Source organism: Athene noctua, chromosome 1 (assembly GCF_965140245.1).
Source record: "Athene noctua chromosome 1, bAthNoc1.hap1.1, whole genome shotgun sequence".
In the NCBI taxonomy this organism is placed as follows: domain Eukaryota; kingdom Metazoa; phylum Chordata; class Aves; order Strigiformes; family Strigidae; genus Athene; species Athene noctua.
The window spans coordinates 138,681,192-138,708,478 of NC_134037.1; the positions used below are offsets into that span (position 1 = coordinate 138,681,192).

The 27,287-nt window shown below is 41.4% G+C and overlaps 2 protein-coding genes across 7 annotated transcripts in view; both read right to left on the bottom strand.

The window, feature by feature from the left end:
* The window catches only part of TBX19 (T-box transcription factor 19), a 27,714-nt gene continuing 427 nt past the window's right edge, over window positions 1-27,287 (bottom strand). Inside the window, exons 1-10 of one of the 4 annotated variants that reach the window (XM_074897813.1) lie at window positions 26,972-27,040; window positions 16,500-16,553; window positions 15,151-15,377; window positions 8,798-9,062; window positions 6,410-6,544; window positions 5,546-5,607; window positions 3,587-3,648; window positions 2,780-2,968; window positions 1,805-1,892; window positions 1-1,026 (exon numbers count right to left, since the gene is read on the bottom strand). In XM_074897813.1, the coding sequence (XP_074753914.1) occupies window positions 792-1,026; window positions 1,805-1,892; window positions 2,780-2,968; window positions 3,587-3,648; window positions 5,546-5,607; window positions 6,410-6,544; window positions 8,798-9,062; window positions 15,151-15,347 (1,233 nt within the window). In that variant the 5' untranslated portion in view covers window positions 15,348-15,377; window positions 16,500-16,553; window positions 26,972-27,040 and the 3' untranslated portion in view covers window positions 1-791. Of the gene's footprint in view, window positions 1,027-1,804; window positions 1,938-2,779; window positions 2,969-3,586; window positions 3,649-5,545; window positions 5,608-6,409; window positions 6,545-8,797; window positions 9,063-15,150; window positions 15,378-15,570; window positions 15,705-16,499; window positions 16,554-26,971; window positions 27,041-27,287 lie in introns of those variants that run through there. The other 3 variants (XM_074897790.1, XM_074897796.1, XM_074897805.1) reach the window with 3 other exon arrangements.
* SFT2D2 (SFT2 domain containing 2) overlaps window positions 16,500-27,287 on the bottom strand; it is a 16,570-nt gene continuing 5,782 nt past the window's right edge. The window contains exons 8-9 of one of the 3 annotated variants that reach the window (XR_012633035.1): window positions 26,972-27,074; window positions 16,500-16,553 (exon numbers count right to left, since the gene is read on the bottom strand). Coding sequence is in view for 1 of the 3 variants with exons in the window: in XM_074897829.1 (XP_074753930.1) it covers window positions 27,035-27,074 (40 nt within the window). In the remaining 2 variants the exon portion in view is untranslated. Of the gene's footprint in view, window positions 16,554-22,627; window positions 27,075-27,287 lie in introns of those variants that run through there. The other 2 variants (XR_012633033.1, XM_074897829.1) reach the window with 2 other exon arrangements.

The following is a 27,287-nucleotide window of genomic DNA, read 5'->3' on the forward strand; positions in this document are numbered from 1 at the left end:
TATTCATATTTTATTTGTACTCTATACCTGAAGCAAAGTGGAAATGCGAGCTGAATCTTTTTTTCTATAATTCTTTTCCCTCTGCCCTTTCAAAAATAGCACATATAGAAAACATTGGAACTTTTCATTTCAAAGACTGTCACATCAGACTATAAATGCTAAACTAGGTGCCCTTCACCCTGCTGCTACAATGCAGCCACTTTCTCAACTTGAGTGTGTCCATTATCCCCTATAGCACACAAACAGCAAACAGGAGCTAGAGAAGGGTGGCATGAGGATGTCAGACTGATTTCATCCCCTGAAGGGTTTAGTTTCAGGTAAAGTGAAAACCTTCATGTGACAGATTCAGAAAGTCTTCAAAGCAGCGCTGTCCCTTCAGATTACCAGTTGTGAACTTGCTCACAATTTCCCTTGGACTTGGCCATTAGTTACAGAAAGGACTTTTAAAATGACATGCAAATATTCAGCAGCCATGTCTGCTTTGCTCAGTCCCATGTTTCTGATCCTTTTTTATGTGATGTAGAAGCAAAACTAACTATAAAGATTCTCTCTGGACATCATCCTGAGTGACACCTAAAGGTTACAGGAATAAGCTACTTCCCATAACATTTCTTGCCTTTGCATTATGCATTTTGGCTTCTCTGGCACACAAGAGGTACATTATGGAAAGTGATGTTCGATGAAGTTGGTTTTCTGCATACACATCCCTGCTCTGAGCTGCAGTTCTAGGGGAACGTTTGCCATTTGTGTCAGTCTGTTTGGCTGAGCTCCCCTCCTGAGCTGCCTGTCCATTAAAAGGAGTGTGAGGATGTCCACGCAGAGTCACCTAGTCTGGCTAGAGCCGCTTCCCCTTGCGTTTCCATGCTGCCAGACATCACTCCCTGCAGAGGGACTGGGACTGATGATGCAGTGGGTAAGGGGACATTCCCCCTTAGAAACACGCTTGAAGGGCTGTTGTTCACCTCACTTCCTGGGTTGGTAACATTTACAGCACTGTTGCTCACTGTCCACAGGCAAGGGTAGTGGCTGGAAAAAAAAAAGCAATACAAATTGAATGACTTATTTCAAAGCATTTTCCCCTGCACAAGACTTACCACAGCAAAGTCAAGTGCGTTATCTGCTAAAAGGCAGCTATTCCAATCGAGTTACTAAACTAGATCAGCCTTGCAGATCTTAAGTGAAAAACCACCAGCAACCATCAGACCTGGTGACCCTGGAGAGGGGCATGGAGCAAAATGTACAAATACATGTGAGGTTTCAGGATTTAAAGATCCTTTTCATGAATGCTTATGAATTTTAAAGAATCACAGCTGATTTTCCAACACCTAAATTAGAGAAGAAATGTGTGCATTTATTTTGGGAAAAGAAGGGCAAACACTTGATAAATAATTGACTCTCTAGGTCTAAATTCCAGCCATTCCTAGAACTGTTTACTACCCTATTAACGATATTTTTAGAATAGAACATAATTAGATTGTTACATCCCTTCATGGGAATGGGATCCTCATTTCATGAAGGAGAATAGTGAGGAATATATAGAGAAAAATAATTTGGCTTTAAAACCCTCACAGATTGTAGATACCAAAGTTCTGTGTGGCTGTTCCAAGATTCTAGTTTTCAGCAGCGCTGGGGAAAAACAAAGCTCCCACTGATTTTAGAGCAGGAGATAATTAGCTGGTCATAAAGATCTGTCCAGGAATCTTAAGTTGGGCACTTAGGACATGTTTCAAATCCTGGATGCTGATTAAAGCTTGGAAGAAAGTGTGAATCACCAGGGCAGTCCTACAAGCCTCACTGAACTTACCTGGGTCCGGGGCTGGCAGCTCCCTTCGTGTGTGGCACTGAGAGCAAATTAGCATGTGGAGAGGATGGCAAAGTCCAGCTGTCATGTCCTGAGAATACCTGAAGGTTATTGTTGGAACTCTCCAACAAATTAACTTGGGGGGGGGGGGGGGGAAAGCAACAAACAAATCCTCAGTGACTATTGCAAAGACATTGTCTTAAGGCAACAGAACACGGGTAGTGCTGAGGAAGCAATGTGGTCATGAGGTTTCTAACCATAGGTAAAAGGACAAAATTAATGTGTTTATTAAGAGAGTAGCAAGGTGCCATTGTAATTACAGGTGTATATATGAGAAAGTATGGCATGATAGACACAGGATATGCATTTTTTCAAGTCTTTCCATAAACGATAATTGCCATATGACTAGCAATGTTTTGATACAGATTTTCTTATAACTTGAGCTTAAATATTTGTGTTAAACAGGATGCCTTGCTAAATTATAATTAACAAGCAGATTACTATATGCTTACTCTTGTTTCTGGCCAATTTCCTCTGATCAAAGTAGAGCCAATTTCTGGAACTCTACACCCAGATCTAGAGAGTGAAAGGGACTCAAAAAACTCTGGCAATACCAGAATGCCTTGATCTCACATCAGCTCCTACCACATTCCTAAGGGCTGCTTTACTCGAGGATGCAACTGCTTCATGGCATGACAAGGACAGAAGGCTTGCAATGCTTTTTTTGTATAATTGTGAGCTGTACTTTAAGCAAGATCTGTCTCATTTATAATTAACAGTTCCAGTGCGCCCAGCTCTTTATACCTCTTGTTTTGCTGCCTTAAACATTCTCTGTGCATGCAGATTGTTACAGAGACTCATCATGCTCTTTCCTAGCCTCAGCTTTTGCTCATTTTAATGCTTATGCTGACTGAAAGCAAGGGTTAGGCAGTCAGAGAGTGTCTGTTCCCTGGAAGCAAAGCAGCATTGCAGTTGTACCTGTAGGTGAATGATTCCTCTGCATGTAGGAAGGTGGGTACGGAGCAGCCCGGTGCCCTCGCAGTGCCGAGTATCGCTCGCAGCTGTGGGGACTGTGTGGAGCTGGCAGAGGCAAAGGTCCAGTGTACTGATAATTAGAGCTTCCTGATGCACACATTGTATCTGGGTTGGAAATCAACCAGCCACTCACTTTGAGGGGAAAGAGAGGAGAAAACCATTATTGCACCAAAACACTGCAATACAATAAAGCAAGCAGCCTTCTGTCAGAACCACCTGAGCCTCAGAAATACCAAAGAGATTCCAAGATACTGGAACAGCTAACAATCAAAAAAACCTCCAAAACCACCGACCCTAAAAACAAGACCTGAAAACAACTAACAGAAAATGACACAAACATCAAAGAACAAATGAAAGAAAAACTATCATTAAAACAAGCACAACCTCTGTTCCCCCCATTTTTTTTAACCTGTTTAATAATGAAAGGTAATTTTATAGGTGACAAAAATATTCACAGTTACAAATACAAAAAAAAAGGGAGAAAGCCCTAAAAATGTCATACATCATCTTGATTCTAGATTCCTCTTAATATTGAAAAACTGGATCATAAGGAAAATGATCCCTTGCAGAAACTGTCACATTATTTCCTACTGTGAGGTTTCGTCAATCTTTTTTTTTTAAAGTGTCCCTTTCTATGAACACAATTCAGGACTCAGTGAATAACTGGTATGATCCAGTTCAACAAGTCCCAGCTTCCCAGCACCTATCACATCACACAAAACTTCCAGCTAACATGAATAAAAACCTTACAGTGAGAATATGTCATATGTTGACCTTCTGAGACTGTTTCTGGAGCATCCTTGGGATGGTTTCTGAAAAACAAAATACTTAGTGGTAAAACTTCTCATTGAGAAATCAGAAAAGAAAGCCAGAACTATTCACTAAAAAAAATGAAAAGTTAAAAAGGAGGGAAAACCATCTTCTTTAACCACTTGCTAAGCAGCAGATTTTTCTGCAGTCTGCCATAAACGAAGTAGGAGCTTATGTCTCATGGCATACATGAAAATGTTCCTGAATTTGTGCCAAATTTCAGGGCTGAACCTGGAATTCTAAATCTACCTGTGGGCACCGTTCCTGCTTGCATCAACAGCCTTAGCCTGGCCTCCCGCCTAGAGCACAGCAGGGCTCTGCCTCCTGCTCAGCCAGGCAAGCCGAGAGCAGCATTCCCCCTCCGCAGCTGGAAACCCTCATGCTGAGATAGCACCTTCTTAAGGGGTGAGAGGAATGGAAAGAAACAAAGATTCTACTGCAGGCATGTGGGATGCTTCACGTATGGAAAGACATACCAAGTCCAAGCAAAATTTATTAGCAGTTGTGGACTGGAATGCATCATTTGGATGCCTCACTGTATTAGCATGGATTGTGCAAGTAAAACTTTGAAAGATAAACCACAATTTGTTTCCAATGGAAGCATCTCTAACATATAGTTAGCACCTACAGGTTACTTTTAATAAACACATCATACATTAACACACAGGTTTAACAATAGCAGTGTGGTTACGGTGCAATTTCACTTTAGTTATGCTTTTCGACATCTGCAGTTAACTATCAAATTATGGGACTCATTGTATGTTCTGCTGATTAAGGATACCAGTTAAACTCAGTCACCAGAGTGAAAAGAGCAGGCATATTTTACTAGTGGTAACAGTGTAATACAGAAAACATGCAGTAAGAAAAAGCAGAATAGTGCACTTAAAGCAGCAAACAGGAAAATACAGGGTAATGCATTAAATCATTACTACACGAGAAAGAGAATGGAGATTAAGAAAAATACATCACCACTTGCATATATTATCATCATCCAGATCCGCAGTCACTGGGGAGCCCCGGTTACAGCGAGGGTTTGGAGAGCCTGTCCCGGCAAGTGGGAAATCCTACGTGGTGTGTCCACCCATAGGTGAGGCACCCAAAGTCGCTGCAAACGGGCCCAGCCTTATATACCAGAGATCGACCAGCCAGAATAGCTGGCACCTTTGTTTTGAGTGGAAAATTTCTGGTTTCATCCTCCTGTTTGATTGCACCCAAAGCCTGGCCAGGGCTCAGGGGGGGAAACCAAGGGAGTTTCTAACAAGGCCAGATACGTGGGTTCTCAGCCTTGAACAAGGCTAAACAAGGGAAGCTGGATACATTCTCTCCTCACTGCTGATTCTATTTTGTCTAAGCTGCGTCTCTCACTAGCAAGCTTACATACTTCATTAATGACTACACACTAAGTTAGCAGCTTCAGCTTGGGGCCTGTTGTTCAGGCTGCAGTATTCCAATACTTTAACACTTTTTACATCAGTATAAGTGGGTCGTTATAACTTAGTACAATACCTACCAGCACAATGGTTATCAGTTACAAAATGTACAGGATTCATCTATAGGTCAACTCTGGCTTGGGCCAGTTGTCCAAGCCTTAGCGCTTCATTGTAGCACAAGTACAACGTAGTGAACATATGTGGTGTATAGCATTACTGGGGAAGTTCACAGCATCTCATTTCAGGCTTCTGTGTAGACAGGGCTAAGTCCTAGGATCCCCAAGAGGATGTTTCACTCACTTCAGACCCCACTGTAATAGTTATATAAAGAATCTCCCCACTAATATCAGTGAAGTGACTCTGGATTTAAGACAGCAGACAGAAGATTAAGTTACATAATTTATCTTCCACAGTGTGATGCTACTGCTTTAACAAAAAAAAAAAAAAAAAAAAAAAAAAAAGAACTCACCTTTCTTTTGCATCCAGGAAGGCTTTGGCAAAGGGATTATACTTGATTTTGAGAGCTGTTATCTTGAGTTTACAGAAAACAAGGTATGTTAGTGAAGGCAATTTGGAATAGAAACTTGACAAAACATCTTCCAGAGTAATCTAAGTGGAACTGCCTTGGTTAGCCTAACAAAATACATCCCCACACATGATGTTTTCCAGGGCTGGTTAGCTTTGCTCCTCAGGGAGTGCTGCATACTGCTCAGTGCCACAGGCAGAACACCAGGCAGGGCAGCCTAAGGGCACGGTCCAGCCTGGCAAATCCTGTGGGATGGTGGACCCTTTCAAGAGAGTTTAAACACCAAATTTCTACCAAGTATGAATCAAACTTGCAGCAACACTAGCTAAGGGATGTGGCTCATGAGTTAGCAATTGTCACAACCCAAAGCATCCCTCAATTACAGTTTTGGGGTTGGGGGAATTTTCCCATGGGATGTTTCACTGTTCTGCAGTTGTATGCATTATAAGGAGCAGGGAGAGATAGGTTATCATTATAACCATCAGTCATCGCTGGAGAAAGATAGTGGACTTGACTGTAGTTTTTTCTCCAAAAAGGGATTGGGATGCCAGGACAGATGGACCAGTCTGGAATAGCTGTGGCAGGATATTAAACTAAACCTGGCTTAGAACTGCAGCCGGACACTAGATTAGACAATGTTCTACTGCAGAGAGAAGACAGAGTATTAGACTGGGTGGAACATTGCACTGCATGGGACTGGTGGGGAAACAAGAAAAGGACCAGTGTGTCCACACTGATCTTGTAGGTGATAGGCTTTTAATATATTCCATCACTGGTGACCGAGAGCACAGCGTGGCATCCGCCTACCTCTTCATTTTGATAAGCAGTCACAGCTATGAACTGTGTCTCAGGGAAGGAGCAGTTCATCACCATCCGGTGGGGGCCTCCTACACGAACTATGTGTACCTGGGGCTCATATTTATGCAGGGAGTTCAACATTATCTGCAGAAAACAAAACAGAGACAGACTCCAGTGCCACTCTGGTATCCCACAGCTGCTCCCTTGCTCTGGCTCTATAATAGACCAGATGTCACTGCTAAACCTCCCCAGGCAGTGATTACTGAGAGCAGAAGGGCAGGTGCCTTCCTCCCTTCTGAGGAACCACAGGGCTGAGCAGAATGAGACTTCACTGGACTTAGATTTAAAACTTTCGATACAACAGCATTAGTGAATATTTGTGTTAGCAGCTCTGGCCTTCAAACCATTGAGCTTCCACTGCACTAGATAGAGGCTATAGAAACAGCTAAGGGGCAATCCCTGTCCTGCTTCTACTTATCTGAAAGACTCAGAATCACCATCACAGAAATCAGGGCCAAGAGGGAGCTGAGGCAGTCACCTAGTCACCTTTCTGGGCAAGATGAAGTGCATCTAAACAAGCCTTGGCAGATGTACCTAACCTGGTGTCCTGGTTCAACTAGGATAGGCTCAAGTTTTCCCCAGCAGAGAGAGAAGGGGAAGGGATCTCCAGCCGGGTTATTCATACCATGCTGACGTCAGGTCCAGGAGCGGAGCCTTTTAATTTTGGCTTTTGGTTTTGGGGATTGCGACTCACACGCGGCGGGCTTGTTCCCTGACCATTTTGCGGTATTTCTCTGTATATCTTTGGTCTTGTTCACTGTTATTGATGTTTATTGTTGTTATCATTGCCACTGTTGTTGTTCAGATTGTTCATCACACTGTTGTATTAAATTTCTTGTTATTTTAGCCCGGGGTCTGTGCCTCACTTCCAGCCCGACCACCTGCGGGTGGGGGAGGGGCAACGGCAACGTGCTCTCCGGTCCCGGCAGGGCTTAAACCAGCATATCTGGCAGTAAAAGCTGTGAATAGCATTGATTCCACAATGCATATTGCTTAATTCTCTCTACTGCAAGAATAATCTATTTTAAAAAAAAATAAAATCTGTACTTTGAGAAGTGCTGTGTGCATACATACATATATATATAAGAACACAGCATAAAGCACTGCTAGTCAGCTATTACTTTCTAATAACACCACAGAAGGGGAAGCTGAAGCAGAGCAGGGACATGGTTTACCTTAACACTGTCATAAAGATTTTAAAAGAAAACAAGGGGACCTTCAGTCATTTGTTACTTAGTGACTTTTATTTGGGCTCTGTTTCTCATACAGCTTTTCCTCCCTGGCTTTCTTCTTCTTTCCTCTCCACTTCACCATATATAGATGTCATGTTACCCTGTTCATTCCCCAGGGTCTCTTTGACCTTCCAAGTTGGTTTCCTGTAGCTTTTTCACCCCCATGCATACTTTTCTGAGGCCTTTGACTTCTCTGAGTTCCTGAATGCAGGACAGGAATTTTCAAATTGAGATGTCATTCTATGCTCCACAGTAAATCTGTGCTGATTCCATGTGTGACTTAGGAAAAGTCAGGTCATCTTTCTGCTCTCCAGTACAACTGAGATAATTTCCTACCTAATTAGGGTCCTGGGCTTATAGAAGTACCTCACAAGCCAAATGAAAATAACAGATAGAGAATGTATAATATTTACATGAAAGAAATTGATTCGGGGCTGACAAGTATCATCCACTGTAGGAGTTCTGTACAAAACAAACAAGCAAACAAAAGGTCTTGTGCAACATTTTACCTTTAGATGCATAATCAAAAATAAAATACGAAACAAACCTAATTTTCCTGTTTGCATTTTTAAGGGATTCAAAGAGAAAGTCACTTATTTCTGGTACATGTGGTTTCCTTCCAAAGGCCAAAGCTGATTCAATAGAATATTGATAATTATCATGATGCAGAAGCAGACATAGTAATTATTTCATTTAGGAGAAGCCTTTTATTCTGCTATCTGACTCCTGCCAACATTCCACTTACACCAGACAACATGGGGGAACACAACAAAAACCTAATACCCATGACCATTTTTTCCCCCTTCTCTGAAGTCCTATGTAAAAATCCCCAGCACACAAGACCAACTCTGAAAAGCCCCCCGATGATTAAGTAAACCACAGCACTCTGTCTCTCTTAACATCAAGAAGTCCATTAAAATCTGAAAGCGCCAATTAAGGCCTGTTTATTCCTGTTTACATTTGGCCTCCAGAGAATAATTGGCATCTGTGGGTGAAGAGGCCTGTAAGGGCCTCTATAATTACATAAATGCACCCTTGATATTTCTTGATTGGTAGGTGCTTGCAATCGAAGCCAAGAGGTGTATGGGGAAACATCAGGCCATACCTGCCCACTCCCATTGAGCTTGTTGGTAAGTTTGACTTTGCTGAAGGAAATGGCAGCTTTCATCCAATGGGCCCCAAAGTTGGGAGAGTCTGGGTGAATGTAGACGCAGCTGTGGTTTGGTGGCTCTGGTTTCCCAGCTGGCACCCATTCTCCGTTGACGTACTTCCAGCGGTGGCCATCAGTTGGGGCAAAGTCCAGCAGGAAGGAATACATGGCGTTTGGGTCCAAGCCTGACACACTGATCTTCAAAACAGGGAACATCCGCCTGGCCAGGGAACAAAACAAGGGAGACACCCCTGGAAACTGGTTTTGAAAGAATGTTTCTGACCAGATGCTCACAGGTTAGGTCAATGTAAACCACATCCTCCTTCCCTCCATCTGTCTGAAGAAGTCTCTTAAGGGTTAATCCTTCATTTTCTTTTTATTTCAATCATTTGGAAAAAAAAAATATTACCTCTAAAGTAGGGCACTAAGGTCTTGATCATGCCAAGAGTTATGAACATAATGAACTATGTGTAGTGTCAGCAGAGTCCATGGGATCCAGACATGCTAAATACATCCTTAGGTGTGGGACAAGAAGGCATGAACAGGATTGAACAGAGTTGAAAATGGCTGAGCTGAACCACAGACTCACTGCATTAACTGCAGAGTCCTATTAAAGTGCGTTTCTTTGATGCTTAGATTGCCCTGCCACACGCTCTGTCCAGTGGCCGAGTTGCACTTTGACTCGGGATATATCCTCTGAAATCATGCTGCCATCTCCAGCAATCAGGACATAATATCAGACAGGTACTCATCAGACTCCAGACAGATTTATTGACCACACTACTCTATACAAAAGGTTTTTCACCCTTTCTTTGAAGGAACAGTCATATTCTATAATCTTTGTGAGCCAAGTTAGTCACTTCCCTCTGTCATTTCTCGTGGCTCTTGTGCTAATCCCCAACATCTCCCACTTGAGAAATGGTTTCCAGGTGGTGCTATTCCAAATGCTCTAATAAATCTGCTACATTTTCCTTGTTTAAAAACACTTCTTTACATCAGGGTTGTGTCAGGTTAGTCTGGCATGATTTAAATTTAATAAAATTTTTAAAATCTCATTTTCCATTGTCTTCCACATATTTCATTACTCTCTCCCTCAAAATGCATCCTGAATTCTTATTACAGGGATATATTAAAAAGTCTGTAGTTAGGTGAAATGTGTTTTCTCCCTTTCTTAAGTGTAAGTATTCACATACTGTCCCACTACTGTTGGGATTCTAGAGGGCTTTCTGCGAGAGAATGGCCATGTGAGCAATCCTGCGTGAGAACAAGACTGATAAGAGCCTCAGCCGAGCAAGAATGCGATAAGGATGTGACCCTGAATGAGGGGGGAGAAACTCGACGAGACAAACAACCCCCGGAAGGGGTTGGGACGGAAGAGGAAGTTCCACAAGGCAGGAAGCCTGGCAAGGCTGATGTGGCACTTTTTATCCAACCATAAGAAGGTTTAAAGCGCGGGCTAAGTTAACTGTCCAGTCTTGAGGACTTGTACTGCAGGTTACTCATGTGTGCAGGAGAACATTATAAAAGGGCTTTCTTAGTTGTAATAAACGGGCATTGCTTGATCACATTGGTCCTGTGCGTGCTCAGCTCTCCCACACACTACCATTACATAAATCTCCACTTTGAGAAGCCTGGTTAAAATCCCTGCAGTTAGACCTTGCATTTCACAGAATCATCAAGGTTGTAAAAGACCTTGAAGATCATCTAGTCCAACCATTAACCAAACACTGACCATTCCCAACTACATCATTTGGCCTCATCCTTCCATATTCCCTGACCTCATCAGCTTGATCAGGTTTTTCTGCTTTTAGTTTCACCTCAGGTGCAACATTGTCCTTTACTAAACTCTAAACATCTATCATTCAGCCTTCCCACCATTCTGTGCATTTAAAACTAAAATCCTGCCTTTGTTTAGTTTTGGGAAAATGTTCCTTTTGTGCTTAAAGGTCTAATGCCACCTTTTCTCAATCCCCTTTTAATTATTTGGTTTTTCTTTTGTAAAGAAGATTTGCAGCAGCTCACAGCTAGACTTTCAGCAGTTTTCTGTCTGTCCCAGGACTTGTCCCACACAGCTATGACTTGGCATCTCAGTGCCTGAAAGACTGTAGCAAGAGAGTGAGTCAAGCTCCAACAGTTTCAGGAACTGGGAAAAATTTGTGGTCAGCAGAACAGAGGAGTCTCCCAGCAAAGGTATCCTACTTATTAAGCTTCTTAGCTTGTCGAGGAATACACACCGTTATTGTGGAAGATTATTATAGCTGTTATGTATCACCTCCTACATTCTTCTTATATGAATAAGAGGCCTCCCTGCCCTGGACACCTCCATACCGACCTCTCCTGGCAACTGCCATTTTGCCATGCCACATTTTTATGTGCAAGCCAATGAATCTTCAAGCTCTTTACTGGTACGGAGAGACTGGTTACACCAAGCCACCACAGCAGTTGCCAGAGGTCCGTGGCCACAGGGCTAAGGTAAGGTAGGTCTCTAGGCTTAGGTAGGTAGCAGCACAAGACATCCAAAACACACAAGAAAGGAACTGAAACTCCAGGCTCTCTCAAGGGACACCAAAAGTCTCTGCCCCTGCAGAAACTCCAGTGACAGTCAACTGCAAATTGCTAATGATCTCCTATGACATCCCACTCACCACCTACCTTTCTGAGCACCTTTATATAATTCTTGATGTATATGTTCAGCACCAGGGAAAAACAGAAATTTGAGAATCTTCATCCAATATGAGTTAGGCCAGTCCAACATTGAGAAAGATACATTGAACCGTGATCTTTCTAACTAAATGGAAGCTTAGCTGTGGATTTATATGCTACACTTAATGTGTCTTTCTGACCAGGGTGCAGGGTGAGATGTGATAAAAAGTATGGATGCATTGCTCCCTGCACCCCCAGGCCCCCTGCAGTCAGTTTTCAAAGTAACACACTTAGATATTTAGCTGAAATTGAAGTGGAGGGGAACAGTCATCCACATGAAAATTTAATTTCAGTAGATTTGTCAGAACTATTTGTGTTACATACAGATTGTTAATTCCTCTGCCCACAATGCAGGCTTCTCTGCCTTGCTACTTGACAGGCTTGAATTTATCCCCAAAAGACCTATAGACTAATGCCAGAAGAGAATACAGTCATCATCAACTCTAACCTCCTGTATCACAGAGACTGCAGCCCTTCCCTGCATTAACCTGCTTCACACACAGATAATCCTCACCTCGCTTGGACCAGCATGTCTTGACTGTACAGATTTTAAAACTTACCACCTTACTTGTTCTGCTGGTTAAGTGGCTCTACTGCTAAAATCACATTTGTCTGTCATTTAGCATGGCAAATTATGATTTCTCCAAATTTGTTTCGGTCAGAATGTTTCAATGATCAGGTAGGTACACCTGTGACCTCCATTACTGCAAGAGCTGAGCACTTCAACCTCTTCCATTTATTTAGAGCAAATCTGCTACAATTACTGCAGAGTACAGAACTTGAGTGGGAAGATGTTTGATATCAAACTCGAATGTATAGTAACCAATAAAGTTGGGTTTAGCATTTAAGCGTGGAAAGGGCTTCTTTCCCTCCACTCACATTTACCTGCATTGACCCACTGTGGATTCTCCCCGTACACAGAGGGGGAACAGTGGCATCTTCCTGCCTCCAGACAATAGTGTGGATTGCAAAGTCTCAGGATACTGCATAGCTAATATGGGATAAACACAAGAGAGAAAACCTGCTCGATCAGAAAACACTGATATTGAAATGCCGATTGAATACAATAAATCTGAGAAAAATAGGAGACTGATTCCCATCGCATCAGCTGCACCCGTTGGGATGTATTTGGTGAAATAGCATGCAGTTTAATTTTAATGATGTCTATCTTGTTCATAATTTATCTATCTTCCCTGCGTACCTAGGCATAATGCTATGGCAGGTGATTATTATAATGACGTACGATCCAGGAACGGAGACATATCTGTGTATTAACACTGAACTTGGTTCATCTAGTGATATCTGGGGACCCTTGGTACCAATTAGAGATGACTCAATCGCAGCAGATAGAATTGTGCATGCTAGAATTTGACACTTGAGGATCACTAATCAGTCAGCCTTTCATTCTCTGGGTTGCTCCTGTATCAGGTTTTGGTTTAATTTCTGAATTTTGCTAACAGTGTGTCCGCGCAAACTGTATTAGTTTTCACACAGAGAAGTTCAGACTGGTCTTTCTCGTTAACTGAAGAACAGTTTTCAAAAGCATTCATATACCCTTCAGCAATAATGAATTAGTTCTACTGATTTAAGTAGCAGCAGAATTAGATCGATATTTTTTCTACTGAGAATCCCTCTGGAGACAATCACTGAAGAATCCTGAACCTGAAAAAAACCTCAGCACTCATAAGAGACTGTCTCAAGTTTGTCTCCTTTTGAATAGCATGGAGTTATTCAAAGAGCTCCTTTTTTTGGTGCACTGATGGTTTGCTTATGGAAGATACTTTCAGAGATGCAAGAGATCCTTTTTCATAGTCCCTCATGCTACAGTAATTTTGTTAAAAGGCTTTATGCAGATGATAGTGTGACATACTTTTGTAATTTTTTGAGAGGGCTGTAGTTTGATTATAAAGAACCTATTCCTGCCCCCACTGACATTACTAGAGCTGGCCCTGGCTTTAGAAAAAATAGGATCAAGCTGATAAGGAGTGTATAAGTTAGAATAAAGAAAAATAAGGCAGCTCACACAATTAAATAAGAAGCAACCAGGCATGTTCAAATAATAAAAGATTCCCTTATCATCATCTTAAAAAGATTTTATCTAGGCACTCACCTAGACATTTTAGAGAGAACTAGTATCATCATGTAATCATGATTTACGTTAGCTGAGAGGAAAGAAACTGAAAAAACCCTGTTGGTAAGGTGTGTTTCTTTGCACCAATTTAATTAACTTGAGGCAAACCTATCTTACCTCATTTTTGGTCAGTTATGCTGCTAAGGAGACAGTTTAAGCTACCGTACACTAAGTGAAAGTCCACTCAGAATTTTCCTGTAGCCTAACAACAGTCTTTAAAGTAATTTAAATGAAGCAAAACCAGCTTCTTGGTGTAAAAAGAACCTCAGCAGAAGGTTTTTATCCTTATAGGTTATTAGGAGGAATCAGAATGGCGAGAGGCAGTGTTACACCAAGAGCTGATACTCTGGGAAGGTAGCTGTGCTCTCAATAGAATAACCTTCAGAGCCAGATTTTTCCTTTTAACTGCTTTCCTCTATGTCCCTTGTCAAGCTACAGTCAACAGTAATATCATCCACAAATTCTGCTAAATCAAAGTCTGCAAAAGGGATAAAAGTCACGTCACGTGTAAATCTTTCTCTCCAACTCTTAATTTCTCTCTTCCATGCAGATCTCCTGAGAGGTCTCGCAAAAGAAACGTGTGCAGGGCAGGGGAGTGCAGCAGAGGGCTGGTGAGGGTACATGAAATCAAAACTTTAGTACCACTGCACCAGCAAACCTGGTTCTAGTAGCTTCCTCTCTGTTATGGGCTGGACTCTGCTGTCAGCCCAGCTCAGAGCAGAACCTCTGCGGAGAGCTTCCTTCCAGACAGTGCCTGATTCAGAATTAGTATCCTTCTCACCAGGTTTTGCACTCTTTTCCTGTGCCTTCTGTGTTCCCCAAATAGCAACATATGTGATCCATTTACCTCACAATATTTTGTCTTTCTAAAGCTGTGTGTGTTAACCAAGATTCCGCAATTGTTTCTAAGGGTACCAGGAACAACTATGGAGCAATAACTCCGTGGGACCACACAATCTGGACTGCACATACGTGCCACGTAAGGCACAGTTTTATTTTACCCTATTCTGTCACAGACTGCTTGTACCAGCTATTAATACTCAAGGCCAGAGAGACAGGAACTGCAGCTGGGGAGAACACCACCAATCTGCTTCTGTACAGTAATTTGACGTCTACAGGTAAGGACTTGCTAATAAAGCTGATGATTATTAGTACAAAAAGTCATTCAAAAAATGTTATGAGAGGTACCATCTATTCCCTTGAAAAAGTTCCCTTTTTGTGCAACCTCAGTCAATATATTTCTTCACAAGCCAGAACAAAGGCTGGCAGGAATATTTTAGCAGTGACCAAGAAGGAGCAGGGACACCCCATTCTGTTCCTATGCTGGTTTTAGAGGACTGCGAGGCTGTAGGGATAAAACTGTTACATGCTTATTGCAGTTCTTTTGAGTCTGCACACAGAGTTTATTATTATGCCACTTAACCCCCCTGGCTGTCATCTACACTTAGCCCACAGTGCTGAGCAGATCACTCACCTGCCATTCTTGGTCACGATCATCTCATTAGTGACTTCCCTGAATCTCTGCCAGAGCGTCGCATCCTCTAAGACAACCTGGAGCTGTTTCTCAGTGGGGTCACCTTTGTCTCTCCCAGCCCGGAGTTCGCTCTCCACTACGCTGAGTAGCCTGGAGACAGTGCAATCGCTGGGTTTTTTGCAGCCCACGTCTGCCATGACGACTTGACTGCCAGAAACTTCAGGTAGCTGTTAAAAGACAAAAATAATGAGCTGAATCAAAAAACAAGTCAGATCTTTGGGCACCGTCTGACAAACGTGCTCTCCTCACTCTTTTGCCACTGCCTAGCTCTTTCCTCTGGAGGTCCCAATGGGCAGTAACACCAGCATGTGGAGGTTTACGCACACACTCCACACAAAAAGAGGACTATCTCCTAATTACCTGTCAGACGGTCAGGTGGGTGGCAGCCTGATGACTCAATTGGCTGCCTTGAAAGAAGAGTCCTCCATCCAAATTAGCATGCTTTTATCTTTTTTCAACCTGAAGTGGGTCTAATTGTTCTGCTTGAGAACCAGGTTTCCATTAATGAAAATTGTTTCATTTCCAGGCTGAAACAATGCATGAAAATTGCATTCACGCTGATGCGGACTCTGACTGAAGGAGCTGGTAACAGTCAAGAGAGAAGGTAGTCTTAAAATATTTTCACCAGGCATGTTGAATAAACACATTACCCTCATTCCTGTATGATCCTAAATCAAAATGTGATAGCAAGAGACCCTTCTGCACTGAGGTTTCAACACACAAGGAAAAGGTAGCATCTCTACACTCCACAACTGATGCCTACTGTGTCCATCCCCTGGTCCCACTGTCATTCACAAAAACCCGGCTGCACTTTACTGCACTCCAGCTGAATTTCCAGGGACAGACCCCATGCTCTGGGGCTGGGTGTGAGCCTAACAGCTTGAGGCCTGGCATTGCTGGCCTGCTCAAGGTCCATCTCACACAAAAGCTCCCTCAGCATCCCTAAAGCAGGTGTTCCCTCTCACCTCTGGCTGTGCCCTTCTCTGATAAACCTAATCCAACCACACACACCCTCCACAAAGTCACCATTCTGTTGAGAAGTCCAATAATTTCAGCACTTAGCCAAGGATATGAGAGACCTGGGTTCAGTGTTGTGCTGAAGGGTTAAGTGGAGGCCACGCAAATACCAGCGGCCTGTAAACACTGGACTTTTGCACATAACAAGGCATTTGAGTGCCTAATTTCTACCAAAATTGCCGGTCTGTTGGACATGACATAGTCAGGGACTTGATTATGAAAACATACTGTTGAAAGTAATTTTTAGAGAAATATATTTTATGGCTACTTACTGAGAACTTTGCATTCGTTTCATTCCTGTTGAGTTCCTGTGCTTCCAGTTCTGCCTAAAAGATGAAATGACCTGGTGGATCACTGATGGGATTTATAAAGACACAAAAGAGTCTGACAAACTTGGTAAAACAGGATTTAAGTTATAAATCCATCATTTGACGAGGCTCAAAAGATCTTGCAGTTAAAAATCTTGAGATACCATCCACCTAAACTGCAAGGGCCAGAGCTTGTTCATCTTATCGTGTTCTACAGCACCTTATTTGGCAACTAGTCCTACTAATCCCTCAAGCCTACATGAAATAAGGATACTGGCTGCAAGTCCTCAAAACTGCACAGCTGCAGGTGTGCAGCAACGTGAAGTTCTGCAGGACAAAAGACTTTGCTGCTCAGTTCCCAGCAATCTCACCACCACTGGAAGGTGGAAGCCAGGCAGGTCTGAGGTATTTTTATGTGGAGTTCATCCCAGTCATGCCACTTTCAAACTTCACGTTCTAGCACAGCTTCCCTCTTTGCTTTTCAGCCTTTATGTACCTTTTTTTGTCAACTCACAACAAAATTACCTAGATTGTTCTGTCATTCAACTCACCTTGTGAGTTACACCAGAAGGTGTCAAATAGCAACTTCTAGTTAATATTCAGACCACTTGCACTGGTGAACAACTGAAGAATGTACTTTAAAATCTATAGGATATTTAGGTACTTGGAAGTGTGCCACTTTGCCTTTGGAAAAATAATTGCATCTCAGGTAGTATGTTCGTGTAATAGTGAATATGCTCATGTTTGGGTTCTCCTTTCTAAACACTCAAAGAGGAAAGAGAAGCTACTACTGTAATTTTTCCCTGCACATGATCAAAGGGCATAGCAAATGCATAGGAGACTGTACGTATTTTTTAGTTTCATTATGTTATAGATGTAAATAAACACAGAAATCAGAGCTGGTTGAAGTACTGCGTATTTCAATTCAACTTCAGTCTTTCAGACACCTCCAGAACAAATACATTTGTGTTATTTTGGGGTTTGTTGGTTTTTCAGATAAAGCTCTATTTCCACACACCTTTTTTTAGAATTAGTTGCTCAGAAATCAGGAGATTCAAAGTTGAGGTTAAGTAAAGAGACAACAGATCATAAAAGTATTAATATTCCAGTAGTTACAGACAATTGTTTCGAGGACAAATATAAAGGTAAGCAGCTTGGTTTTCGTAAGTACTGACTGCCTCTCTCTCCCACAGGGCTTCAAGTGGAGTGATACCATATTAGAGCCTCTGACAGATCAGATCCAATGTGCCTTCCTCAAGGTGCTTAGACCTTAAAGGAAATCAAAACCATGCACAAAAGCATCAACAGTTCACCTTGGTGGAAGGCTTTCAAACTGGGGCAGTGAAACACTGTCGCACCAGCAGATGCTGGTGAATTGTTAGAAGCAAAGAAAATGGTCAGCAAAGATGGACTGGAAAAGAGAAAAGGAAGGCCTGCCCTGAGTGCATTGCTTGCCCACAGCATTCCTGGGACTAAGCTGTGGAGAAGGAAAGATGTATGCAAAGAATGGATAATGGACCCATTCCAATAATGGGCTAGAAAGCAAGTTTTTCATTAAGACTAGATTTTTTTACAGCTAGCATCCCTAAAGGAAAAGCACAAAGGCATTTGGAGTATCCTACTAAAATTTGCATCCTGCACAATAACAAAATACACTTTCAGATACCAAAAGTAAGTTACATTTGGTGCTTACGGTTCTCACCCACACAAGGTACATGATGCAAGGTCTTGTGTCCCAGAGGAAAAGAACTCCCACAAACCTAATCCTTTAAAATACCTGACTTTCATACAGTTTTAATTTTAATTTTATAACTATGTTACCACAGCTCAGGATGCATGCAACCATAACATCTTCCAAAACTAGAGTGGTTACCTGTGGTTGGCTAGTGGAAATAGCCCAATTGCTATTTTCAGTGTGGCAAAGGGTGTTTCAGCTCTAAGAGTTCAGACTAAGCACAATTTGTGATGTACGTAGCAACCTATCCAGAAGGCACAGCTCACCACTGACATTATCTTTCCAACCTAGAAGAATTCACCAAAGAAATAACAAGTTTGCACGTGTGTAGATGATCAGCTGAATGCGCTTGGGCCCGAGATTTGAGTTCAATACACATCCAGACCCATACAAATCCCATCCCACACGTCAGGCTTCCTCATGTCATATACTGTCTCTGCTTCACACAGCTGCCACGGGAGAGGCTGCAGAAGAGAAACTAGATAGATTCATAGTCAAAGTTAGTTGCTTATTGCTGGATTTTCACTAAAAAAAATATTAAGGGTGGAAATCTTTAAATATTTAGTCTGTTTTAGGAGAAGTAAGAGACATCCTCTAATCTTATGTTCCTTTGCTCGCCTAATAACAATGGTAAATACTTCCCAAACATCCCTTCTCTCTCCTACCTTCTTGCAAGATTAATTCTTCCAACTCTACAGATGCTGAAATGGAGGCACAAACGGATTAATGTCACTGGACATAGGTATTGCCATGACACTGGAAATAATCCATTCTTAGATGTCAGGTGGGTTATTTCTTGGGCTGGAAGTAAAATCTCCCTGAACCTGGCATTTGAATAAAAAGTAGCTGCACTTACAGACTAACACAGTAACAAGGCGACTTGCCACTCCAAGTGGGACAGAGCAGGGCCAAAGGACAGAAGACTATTAACCCTCTTCCGCTTGTCCCCTGTTTAATCAAACAAGCAAATCAGGAGGGGCATCAGAGGGAGCAGAAAATGCTCATATAAAAGCTACAATATTGTAAATTTCCCCCAAAACCCAGCTGGGAGAACTTGGTACTTCCAAGCAGGGATCAGGCACCTCATGGCTCACAGCCAGTCAGAACTAACCCTGTAAGTTAAAAATGCAAGTACAACACTCAACTCCAGCCATAGTCAGGATTTACTAATAAGAATGTAGTGACATATTTTTAAATGAAGCAATGAAGTCTGGGGAGAGGAGTGAAAGAACAATCCTGCAACACTTGCTGGAGTTTATTCACCAAGTTACAGCAGGACAAAACAAGGTGTTATTTTTGACTTTCTAATTAAATTTGTTCTAAAACCCTCCTGGCCACCAGCTGGTGAGATACAGCAGAAAGAAAAAACAAACAGAAAAAAGAAAACAGGTAATTAAAGAGGCCTTCCTGACCTTGATATTGGATAGCTGTTTTTTGGCCTTTAGGTACATGTTTCCAAATAAAAGGCAGCCCTTTGTGATCAGATGAAATCACAGAGAACAAGACTCACTCTTTCCATCTCCAAAGCTCCCACTAAAGCATTCAAACACTAACCCCCCTCTGAACATTCAGTCCCGACAACACTGGGAAATGTAACCTCCATCACCATGACACTCCCAGGAAATCAACACCTATCAACTACCAAGGAATAATTAAGAGAGGATAAAAAGACAGCTGCTTTCCCTCTGTTTTTTAATCATGGATCCAGCCCCCTGGGAGATTGCTAGGTTAGCAGAGACTTAGAGAAGATTAGCCCTTTCATTAATGTCAGGGGGTGAGGGGACAGTTTCAGTAACTTCCACCAGGTATGTTTTTAGCAGGGAGGCAGGCAGCTTGTTTAAGTAGTAACTCCCTGCCTGGTGTTATAATTGAGCTTATAGCCAAGAGTAATTCTGAGCTCAGAAAGGCTTTCCAGAGCAACCTTTCTTCTTTTTAAAACATAAAAAATAAAATCCTGATGTGGTCAGGCTGGTGATAAATGTAAGTTAGTTTGCTTTAAACAATAATTATACTCTTTCCTTTTTCCTACTTAAAAGTTCTTCAGCCTGTCTCCAGACATGGATTAGCACCTAGAACAAGCAACTATTACTGTCCCCATTTTTAAGATCAGAAAATAATAAGGAATTTAAGAGATTCTAAACAAGCTTTTAAATTCTATTTACAACATCTCAGAACAAAAGTAATAGGTTTGGTGTTTATAATAGCGAAATCAAACGTGCACTTTTGACTTGGACATGTAAGTTAAAGCTTTCTGTTAACTATCAGGGTTAACGAGTTTTAAGTATAACTTAGTTGAAGCATTTGATTCTCTCAAAAGTGGTGAGCCTGACACATATTGTTACACACAACTAGAGAACACAGGAGTACATGTCCATTAAAAAATCATTTGTTTTCACTCCACATATTTGGAAGTGACAGCACTTCAGAACAGCAATGAAATCACATCAGCCAGACGATACTTTCAATGTACCATTTTTCCCCTATGCCAGTGTTACTCCACGCTTGCTTCTGCGATTTTAAAGCACAAACTCTCAGGAATAACTTCTCTTAGAGATGCCACAAGGGAACCCGAGAAAAACTTAAAACGGGTTTCAAATAGACTAACTTAAAATATCAATCGCAAAGATTGGCAGCTTAGGTATACTACTTCATCTCTAATTCATCAGAAAGTTTCTTCAGGAAAGTGAGAAAACAAGAGGATTTTGTTCCCTTTAGGCATCTCCAGCCCTTCATGGCTGGCCAGTTAAAGCCTGTACCCACCCCCACTGACACTGCAAGACTGAACTCAATAGGGAAAGTACAAATAAGAGAAGGCAACACCTATCAACCTGTAACTTTGAACTTCTCACATCTACAAAATACTCTCTCTTGCAAATCAGACCTTGGGGAAGAAGGGAAAGGGGCAGACGTTGAGGACACGGCAACCTTCCAAGTCTCATTATTGAATTTGAATGTGGTGCTGGTGACTGCCCCATTTATCCATGGGATTCAGGGGCCCAGATGCTGTAGTCCAACTGATAAACCCTGCCAGAGTATTTCTAAGGAGCAAAGTCATCCACAGAACACACTTTCTCTAGAGGGCAGCTAATAATTCATTATTTACCTATCTCAAATGATTTTGTTTGGTTTTTTTAAATCATTAAAGACCTCAGCTTGAGAACCATGGGGCAAAGTTCAACAGCTTTGTTGTTAGGCAGGAGGTTGAACTAGGCAAGAACAGCTCTAAGCTATTAGATGTGGAAAGGATTTATTGCCTTTTTAAGGACTCAGATTCATAGCTGTCTCGATACAAAATAGATGTATCAAGCTCTCCAAACAGTCCTTGGAAGCTCTGATCTTTTCAAAAAGATAAAATACAGACCCCTAGGTTTCTATATTACAGGAACACAGGCTGCTGCTTCTGTTTCAAACAAAGCTTTGGAGTTTCCTGCAGGACAGAAATTTCAGGTCAGCTTTGAGACAAAGTTGTTTAGAAGAACAATAAAAAAAAAACCAAAACAAAAGTAAGTGAAAACACAGTTACCCACAGCACACAAGTCTCACAACCACCTTGTGGGAAAAAAAAAGAAAATCCACCAAAAAAACACCTCCAAAACCCCCCCCCAAAACTCCCACAACTGCTTTGGTTTGCTCTGTCAGAAGAGAGTGTAGTGTACTCTGAGGAGCCCAATGCACAGCCCTGTTACACTGCCAAGGAATATTAAAACCACAGCAAGCGTTTGGATGAGTATTAGGCACAAACTTAAAAGGATGTGCTTTCTGAAAGTTTAAAGAAAAGCCACAAAAAATTAAGATCATTGCCCTCTAACTCTACTTTTAAACACACATTCATAAATCATTGGCTTTTTACTTCCAGTGTATATCAGTATTCAAAGTGTATTTATTCCTCAAAGAATCAGAGGCATGTTGCTTCATACCTCTAGTCTTCGCTGACAGAATAGCATCAGGAATTATTTGCTCTATAGTGTGGACTAAGCCAATAATTTGTTGACTCTTGAAGTAAATAAGTAAGAAAGAAGTAATAAAAATATCATCCCCAGCTTTAAAACTCTAATTGTGCCAATCAGGTGTCTAGAGGCACACAACCATGCCAGTAAGAATTTGGTTGAGCTAGACATATGCTGCGTGAAGCAGCTGCACAGCAGTGGTGACACAGAAACTCCCCTCAGCAGTTTATGTTGTGTACACAGCAAAGGAAGTGAGGATAAGGCAATCACTTTAAAAAAACCAAACACAACAAACAAAAACCAACCAAACAACAAACAGACCAAACAACTCACAGCAATTCCAGAATCATCTGGAGAATCACAATTTAATTTAAAAACTACATATTAACCATAAGAGCAATTAATTCAATGCAATGACAACTTTATTGAAGGAAAAAACCCAGCACTTGTAAGTAAAGATTTCACTTTGTTACAGAGAAAGTTGGAAGTCAGGAAAAAATTTTTATCAAAGTAGAAATCAAACAGTGTAAATACATAGAAAAAGCACAACAGCAATCAGTAACAACATAAAACATTGTGGAGAATTTCTGAGAGTTTGGTTTTTATTTTACAAAACAATTCCACGGCTGTTAAAAAAAATTAGTGTTGTCATATTACAGTGAGGCACATTGTTTTAAGAAAATATACCATTTCTGTGCTTTCTGTCCTACATGGTATTTGCTATGGTGTAAACAACAGTATTTAAGACAAATGTGTGTTTAAACGTCATCATCCTCCTCAGTTTTGGGAGTCTACAGTAGCAACAGTGATCTTACCTTCATTAACACAAGTACCAAAACTAAGCAAGAACTGTTCTCAGAAACTCAGAGGGTCTTTCAATCTCTTAGCACACAGCAAAAGGGGATGAGCTTCAACTGCCCATGCTGCTCCATGAGGCAGTTCCCAGAGCAGGAGTTGTGCCAGCTGCCATCTACCCACAAGGTAGGATCGACTCCAGCCTGTGGTTCTGCCTGAGCAGTCTCCACCATCCCCTCAACTTGCGTAGTAAGTATCCACACATAAAGCCTAACACTCTTTTTGCTTTGTCCTTAAAACCATGATTTCTTAAAAGCATTTCAACTTGGTGGAGAAATTTCTTCCTTGGTTTTTGTAACAGCTCACGAAAAATCTTATTACTGTAAACACCAAACAAGACAGAATTGTTCACATCATCACTGTAGAATCACCTCTGATAGTACCAGTATTCACAACGGACTTCACATAAAATGGAGTGAAACTTTGAATTACTGAAAAAAAAATCTTGCATTTGAATTTAATCTCAGTACTTTGGGAACAGAGGACTACCGCCCTCTCCATTTCCATTTCTGATATATCTGGAAAGTCAGCTGATCCCAGATGTGCACACTGCATGCTAGAACCATGTGCTGAGGCTGCCTGGTTAAGGTTGTTAGCTGTGCTGCAAGAAGTGAAAAAAGTGGATAGACAAGTCGACCAACAGCAAGGCTGGGCAAAAAAAGTACTTTCTGGTAGAACCTCAAATCCTACCGAGACGGACATCTAACATCATACAAGTTTCTTAAGGAAAAGTCAGCCTTGAGTTAAGTGCTGTAGGCAACTGAGAGAGGACTTTGGGAAGGAAGGAGCTTTGTGATTTAGAGCACAAACGTCTCTATCTGCAGTAGAGTGCACACCACAAACATTCCTGCCTTGAAGGACAGTAAGATAGAAAGAGGGCTTCAGAAATACCCACCACGCTTCCTGCCAAGCAGGTCACCAAAGCTAATGATATCAAAACTTAACACAAAGTACTTTCAATAACAGAAGAAAAACAATGGTATAATGGCATAATCTCATTCAGACTTAAACTGGTCGAGAGGGAATGTTCATGTACTAGTTTACTCCCCGATTATGTAAAATCATATGAAGTATTTCAACAAAGTGGAAAAATCTTTTGCTGGTAAACTTCACAATAGCCTGAACACAGCTACTTAAAAGTGAGTAAGAATCTGAAGAGCTTTGTTCTGATAAAGAAGAGTTATTTTAAAGCAAAACTGCTTGTAGATGAAGTGATAAACCCTGAGTATGTTTCACATATTGGCAAGAATATGGCGAGTCTCTCTGACCTTCACAGGAACAGAACACAACATCAAAGAGCAACATAAACCCTGGTGGCACTCTAGTGATGTTTAGGTCTTTGCCAGCTCTCCTTGGGCTCCCTTCCTTTAAGAGCACAATTGCTTAGCCTCATGTGCTATGCAGTGAAACTAAGATTTGTTCTTGTATTTTACTGAGTAAAATGCTGTGGAGCTGCAATTACAGTTTTGAAAAGGATAGGAGGTGGGAAAGAAAAAAAAAATCCATTGAAGTTTACCTGTTATCTATTGGTAGTTTCCTGAATTTCCTACTTTTAAGTGGTTATGCTCACAACAGTCAGCTAAAAGGTTCCAGTTAGCTAGTGTGCAAGCTGAAACACTGCTGTTCAGCATACCCAGTTCTAGCGTTCCTCCAAAGGAACTGCTAGAGTCAGGGTACCACAGCCCAGCACAAGCTAGTCAAGGAATAACAATCTAATCTGAAGTATTCAAAAAAAGAATCCCAGAAGCCAAATTCCATTATGCTGACGGCTGATGAGCCTGGAATGATGATCTGAGGTAACGTAACTTTCCCAGAGAGGGGAAGGAGAAATAATTATAGTGTTTTCCAGGAACACCCAGAGATGTTAAACCTAAAGAAATGTTGGAATGCAAAAAGCATTAAGGTTGCTTTTCAGTTGCCCTTATACAAAGAAATTCTGTAAACATTATCAAAGTCCTAAAAGACTGACACAGGTCTTCTGACAGATGTAAATTAGGTTTTGAACCTACTCCCTGATAAAAAAGACACACATCAGTTTAGATACTTGTCTTAGATCCATCAGGGAAAAGAATCAGCACTATTCTCTAACTCCCAGTCTCTCTTGGGCATTTAAGCAATTCTTCCTTTCAAGAAAAGTAATAGTCGAGGTACTTATTTCAACACTAACTCCCAAATCCTAAAGGGGGGGGGGAAGCACCGGGACACAGCACTTGAACATCACCCTGTGTAATGGATTCACCCCACCATCAGCACCATGTTCTCAAGGTGGCATTCTCCAGTCAAACACCTTTGTAAGAGTAACTCTAACCAGCTGAAATCCACAGAAAGCCTGTCAAAATTCCCCTTTCCTACCACCCTCAAATGGGAATACTTTTTTAGCAGACCCTAAGAGCTTTATAAATTGTCAAAATCTTAAATTTAAGTGTCCTTCTAAATTCACTCAGTTTCTAGTAGCTTTCTGGAAGGCATAGACTTATTTGGCTTCACTGTGGGTTTATACTTCATCGCCCAGGAGATCTAGTTTTCACTACATTAAAATCTGCGTGGTACAAGTCAGGGATGCACTTGCCATGCAAACACAGTGTTGTTAAATGACTAAACTCTTGGTAGATGGAGGAAAAGAGGCTTCTGTTCATGCTAAAGTCCACTGGATAATCATCTTCATAGACACTGACTCCAGCAGAAAAGTGAAAGCAGTTAAACACTATTCCACACTGCAGAAGCAGCAATCTGTGCTCAGATACTAAACAACTGACCACTGCAATGGCGTGGGAGTAAATGATTATACATAGCTCAGAAGATAAAGGGAATGTAGAGTGGCCTTGGAATTTGGATACCAGTTTGTTTGGAGCTGGCAGCTCAATTGTTACACGCTTTCTTTGCTACAACAGGCAATAGAAAAATTGTACTTTCTTCTCAAAATAGAAGTTCACTAGTGTATGTGAGAGCTTTAGGAGAAACAAAACTGATCCCACTTAGAAAAAAAAAAAAAAGAAACGTTGGAGTTTTAACTTATTTACAAGTTTCAGAAGAAAATGTCTTCTCTCTGGTCCAGACTGCTTAAACAATAGCCCACTTCCACCTTATCAAAAGTCTGTCCTTTGAGAAAGTACATAAATTCTCTCTTTGCTTACCTGTCAGGCCCTCAGCTTTGCACCGCTCCTATGCTACAGCTGGGGGAGAAGAGAAGCAACTTGCTTCATATGAAAAATCTCAGTTTCCTACCTTGTATGTATTGCCATTAGCTGTAGGCAAGGCAAAGAACTCGGGTTCCTGGCAGATGAAAAATTCTATTAACCTTATTTTGCAAGTGCTTTTCCTACAGGAACACGTTTTTACAGACAAAAATCTCCCTTTCATGTATTTTAAGGAAACAACATCAGTCTAAACTGAAAATTAAAGAGACAAATGCTTCATACTTACTCCAAAACAGTCTTTTCATTTAGATTGAAATCTTTTAGAAGTCTCACAAAACTAAAATTTTGCGAAAGAGGTAGGAAGATAAAGAGTACCAATATTCCATTATCCAAGGCAAACAGTGAAAAGACTAAGGCTGTTTTAAAAAAAACAAAACCCAATTGGTCAAGATTTATTGAAAAAGAAATCCTCTAGACTGGTGTAGTCTCATCAGAGTCAAGGCGGGGCATTTTACAGACATCACATATTACTTTGATACTTTTGCAAAACCAAAGACATGATTTTACATAAGAATTATCATACCAAATTCTGGATCTCTGCCCCATTTTTCTGCCAGACTGAACTTCATTTGATCACGAGCGCCCTGTCCTACAGACACCATTCCTTACAAAACCAAGCAATTGCACACACTGGATTTAACACAAGGAGTTTCTAAGAAGCTGAAAGGCACATGTTTAAGACAGAAGTAGGAAAATACATACAAAGTGATCTTAACACAGTTCTTCTATACTTCCTAGAACTTTGTGAAGCATCCAGTATTCCTGTTAAGTCAGGCAGACCGATACACATTTCTTCACAGCATCCCTACAGGCAGGAGAAAGAAAAAAACCCACAAAACCCAAGAGTGACCTCAGTTATGCTGCTTGATGAGACCCACTGCATACTGCTATCACACTGACACTGAGGACTTCACAGATCAGCTGGCCACGTAGTAATTGTGCTTACATAACGTGCACGACCCCGTGAATGCATTAGAGGGAGGCGGGTGTGCTCACCCTCCCACCTGCCCCACCACAG